The 4,903-nt window shown below is 38.0% G+C and overlaps 1 protein-coding gene across 1 annotated transcript in view; it reads left to right on the top strand.

The window, feature by feature from the left end:
• The first annotated feature begins 1,859 nt into the window (after window positions 1-1,859).
• psmb10 (proteasome 20S subunit beta 10) overlaps window positions 1,860-4,903 on the top strand; it is a 29,664-nt gene continuing 26,620 nt past the window's right edge. Inside the window, exons 1-2 of the mRNA XM_034161237.1 lie at window positions 1,860-2,023; window positions 2,849-2,942. Of these exons, the coding sequence (XP_034017128.1) occupies window positions 1,959-2,023; window positions 2,849-2,942 (159 nt within the window). The 5' untranslated portion in view covers window positions 1,860-1,958. The remainder of the gene's footprint in view (window positions 2,024-2,848; window positions 2,943-4,903) is intronic.

Genomic DNA, 4,903 nt, shown 5'->3' with positions numbered 1-4,903 from the left:
GCAAGTTAGCAAGCAGCGAGTTTGACACATAACATTTGGAGCAGTCAGTACGTGTCCTTTTAGTTACGTTGAACTACATGTCATGAAAGAAATGAACTTATTCCTGTATGTGTTAAATTATTAACTTCATTTGAGCCAGATGGACCTACAAGAAATTTGTTCAAACCCTTCAGGTAAAATGTAGTTTGTTGACCGCTAATGTAAATGGGGTGTTATCTGCCCTGTTGCAAGATATCAGTCATGTGATTAACACTACATACTTGTATTTGCTAATGATACCTAGATTCCTAAACTACGTTGTGGCAGCAGCTAAGTATCCTTAACCACAACCCATAACCCTAACCCTAACTCTAACCATAACCACCTGTGGGTGATCCAAAATGACTGCCGGAAAAAGGTGCGTTTTTTTTTTGTGTTTTGTTTTGTTTGTTTGTTTATTTAGGTGAGGTAGAAACTTGGGTATTTCTTACAAAATTGTGTATATCAGTTACAGTTAGACTGAGATTTTTTGAGAAAGCTAATAGTGTGTCTGGCGTAAATGCTCATAAGATGGCTGAAACAGCAAACAAAACAAATTAACTTTGAAACATTGAAAGCCAGGGAGAAGAGGCTTCTTAGCAAAATGCATTCTAATGCTTTCCGAGTTAAAGCTGGAGGGGAATGTGATTCCACCACAAATTTTAGAGTGGCCTTTTATTGTGGCCAGCCTAAGGCACACCTGTGCAATAATCATGCTGTCTCATCAGTATCTTGATATGCCACACCTGTGAGGTGAGATGGATTATCTCGGCAAAGGAGAAGTGCTCAAGAACACAGATTTAGACAGATTTGTGAACAATATTTGAGAGAAATAGGTCTTTTGTGTATACAGAAAATGTTTTGGATCTGTGAATTCAAAAACAAAAGTATTGAATTTATATTTTTGTTCAGTGTACTTGAAAGATTTAATCTTGATATTGAATATACATATAAATTCTGCAAGTCATCGAAAGAAACTGTGTTTTTCTTCCAGTGTATACGTTCAAAAATATTGTGGACTGACCTCTCTGATTTTTTTACGAGGGCATTTGGAATGTTGATTCTAATCGAACTGTAAGCTGTCATTATATATTTTGTTACAGAGACTGTGGACAGCAATATTTGTTTTATAACACAACAGTTGGACAACATGGTGGCTTAGTGGTTAGCACTGTTGTCTCACAGCGTGAAGGCCATGGGATCAATTCCCACCTGTGGCCTTTCTGTGTGGAGTTTGTATGTTCGCGTGTTTGCGTGGGTTCCGTTCAGGTGCTTCGGTTTCCTCCCACATCCAAAGACATGCAGGTTAGGCGAACTGGAAACTTTAAATTGCCCGTAGGTGTTTGTCCATATGTGACCCTGTGACAGACTGGCATCCTGTCCAGGGTGTCAAGGTCAATAGGCTCCAGCCCCCTGTGACCCGATCTTGAATAAGCGGTTGAAGATGAATGTGAACACAATTTATTTTACATGGAAAATTTCATATTCACAAGAAAAAATGGTGTGAAACTAAGCCAAATGGGTTTCATTTCCTTAATGATTTTAAGGTATACAGCACTGATTCATGTTGGATTAAAAATAAGAAGGTCGCAAGGATTTATAATTTACTCTCAGTATAACTTTACATTATGACCCTTCGACACCCCTGGGAATTTATGTACTTACTTGTGTGTTTTTTGTTTTTTTTTTTAAATATACTTTGGAATTATTTATTAATATGGCTACGTATGGATAGCCACTTTGTAATTTTAAATAAACATTTTAAGGTCAGGCATATGTTTGTAATTTTCATTGAGAGCAGCACAGATATTTTTTACAGTGTAGACTTGGACTAAAGTGAAAGTAAAAGTCAAAAGTGTTGCTGTGTGAAAACTGTTGGTGCTGACAGTCGTTCAGTTCCAGCAGGGTTCTTCTGGTTATCGGTTCGAATCACACTCACGATGCTTCACAGTCTAAAAACCTGTGAGCCGAACAATGGAGGCTTCTGCTTCGAAAACAGCCGCAGGTAAAAAAAATAAAAAATAAAAACTTCTCACCTGGTGCCGGTAGGAGGATAAAAAGAGGCCCTGCAGCATCAGGAGCCTTTTTAGCGTTGAATAAATCACATTAATTTAATCTTTACAGGATGTTAGGAATATAAAGTGCTGCGAGAAAATCTGAGGCATTCAGGAATGTTGGTAAAAATGTAGTTTGTCATTTTTCAGAAAATCGAAATGTCCAAACACAAACATGAAGATGACAAAAAGAAACAAGACTTTTTTTGTGTTTTCTAAAAGAATCAAATCGATTAAATAAATATATAATATAATCAATCAATCAATATAATTTCTCACATTACAAGTAAAACTTGCAGATAAATACATCAAAAGGTTTTTTTTTTTTTTTCTGGATATAGTTTTGTGTACCTTCACCAAAAAGTTTTGTTATCAGCAACTTTTGTGTTTATGTTAGCAGGGTCAAAACCTTTGGCCTTGATCTCTGTGAAACTGAGTGGAAATATTTGATGGATCCTGATCAGGATCTGGATTTAGGATCAGCTTTTTAAAAATCTACAATTTACATGGTGACAAATGTTTTTCTTAAGCCATTTGATCTTAGAAGAACCGATCTTGATGAAAGCCGTCACAGACTCGTGAGAGATGATGTGAAATTTGATGCAGGTCTGGATCGGGGTCCTGGATAACAACCACCCAGACAGACAGTCCAGAACCAAGAACATGTAAAGGTTGCAGCTCGAAGACAGAGTTCCTGTGTGTCTGTGACTATGATTTTAATAACCGATCAGATGATCAAACATGCTGATGTTTCTCTGCACGTCTGCTACAATCAGGAATGCTGTGTTGGAGTCCAGTTTGTCTGAGCTCGGCTACAAGGCTCCACGTGCCAGGAAGACCGGAACGACCATTGCAGGTGTAGTTTTTAAGGTGAGGATCTCGCCACAGAGCAGACGGACACAAACCCAACACTTAACGCCCATAATGAGATTCTGGAAACACGTCTATGACTTCCTCAGAATGACATGATCGATTACAACCCCTGGCAAAAATTATGGAATCACCAGCCTCTGAGGATGTTCATTCAGTTGTTTAATTTTGTAGAAAAAAAGCAGATCACAGACATGACACAAAACTAAAGTCATTTCAAATGGCAACTTTCTGGCTTTAAGAAACACTATAAGAAATCAAGAAAAAAAAGATTGTGGCAGTCAGTAACGGTTACTTTTTTAGACCAAGCAGAGGAAAAAAATATGGAATCACTCAATTCTGAGGAAAAAAATATGGAATCACCCTGTAAATTTTCATCCCCCAAATTAACACCTGCATCAAATCAGATCTGCTCATTGACATTGACCCTATGCCATGACATTGACCCTATGTGTCTTTTTGCAAGGAATGTTTTTGCAGTTTTTGCTCTATGGCAAGATGCATTATCATCATGAAAAATTATTTCATCATCCCCAAACATCCTTTCAATTGTCAAAAATATCAACGTAAACTTGTGCATTTATTGATGATGTAATGACAGCCATCTCCCCAGTGCCTTTACCTGACATGCAGCCCCATATCATCAATGACTGTGGAAATTTACATGTTCTCTTCAGGCAGTCATCTTTATAAATCTCATTGGAACGGCACCAAACAAAAGTTCCAGCATCATCACCTTGCCCAATGCAGATTCAAGATTCATCACTGAATATGACTTTCATCCAGTCATCCACAGTTTAGCTTTGTTTAGCTTTTCTGTATGTAAATCCCATTTCCTTTAGGCGGTTTCTTACAGTTCGGTCACAGACGTTGACTCCAGTTTCCTCCCATTCGTTCCTCATTTGTTTTGTTGTACATTTTTCGATTTTTGAGACATATTGCTTTAAGTTTTCTGTCTTGACGCTTTGACGTCTTCCTTGGTCTACCAGTATGTTTGCCTTTAACAACCTTCCCATGTTGTTTGTATTTGGTCCAGAGTTTAGACACAGCTGACTGTGAACAACCAACATCTTTTGCAACATTGCATGATGATTTACCCTCTTTTAAGAGTTTGATAATCCTCTCCTTTGTTTCAATTGACATCTCTCGTGTTGGAGCCATGATTCATGTCAGTCCACTTGGTGCAACAGCTCTCCAAGGTGTGTTCACATCCTTTTTAGATGCAGACTAACGAGCAGATCTGATATGATGCAGGTGTTAGTTTTGGGGATGAAAATTTACAGGGTGATTCCATAATTTTTTCCTCAGAATTGAGTGATTCCATATTTTTTTCCTCTGCTTGGTCTAAAAAAGTAACCGTTACTGATTGCCACAATCTTTTTTTCTTGATTTCTTATAGTGTTTCTTAAAGCCAGAAAGTTGCCATTTGAAATGACTTTAGTTTTGTGTCATGTCTGTGATCTGCTTTTTTTCTACAAAATTAAACAACTGAATGAACATCCTCCGAGGCCGGTGATTCCATAATTTTTGCCAGGGGTTGTACATCCATCTCCACAGAAAGACATCAACTCTACAGGGCAGCAATTCATGACAAACATTTTTTAGAAGCTGAATTTTGACCCCCCTAAAAAATAAAAAACGCATCCCCCACCACCACCTCTACCCCCCTAAATTTGACCTTGACACCAGAGACAGCAGGTCATGATAAATTTCTAGAGGGTGTAACTTATGTTATTTCTTTGCATGCAAAAGCTTAGTTATGTGATGAAATTGTGCCAAATTATGCAAAAATATTACAACTGTGAAAGGTCTGGGCCAAATATATTTTGTGTGAGAGACTGATTCATGGTTCGAGCAGATTTTCAGCTCGCTTTAGGTGTCTAAACAACATTTAGTACAATCCAGCCTCAGTACACCTACATCAAAGATGTATGGTGGTCATCCCAGGGCAGCAACCATAG

Source organism: Thalassophryne amazonica, chromosome 20 (genome assembly GCF_902500255.1).
Source record: "Thalassophryne amazonica chromosome 20, fThaAma1.1, whole genome shotgun sequence".
Lineage (NCBI taxonomy): Eukaryota > Metazoa > Chordata > Actinopteri > Batrachoidiformes > Batrachoididae > Thalassophryne > Thalassophryne amazonica.
This window is presented reverse-complemented; position numbering and strand designations above follow the sequence as displayed.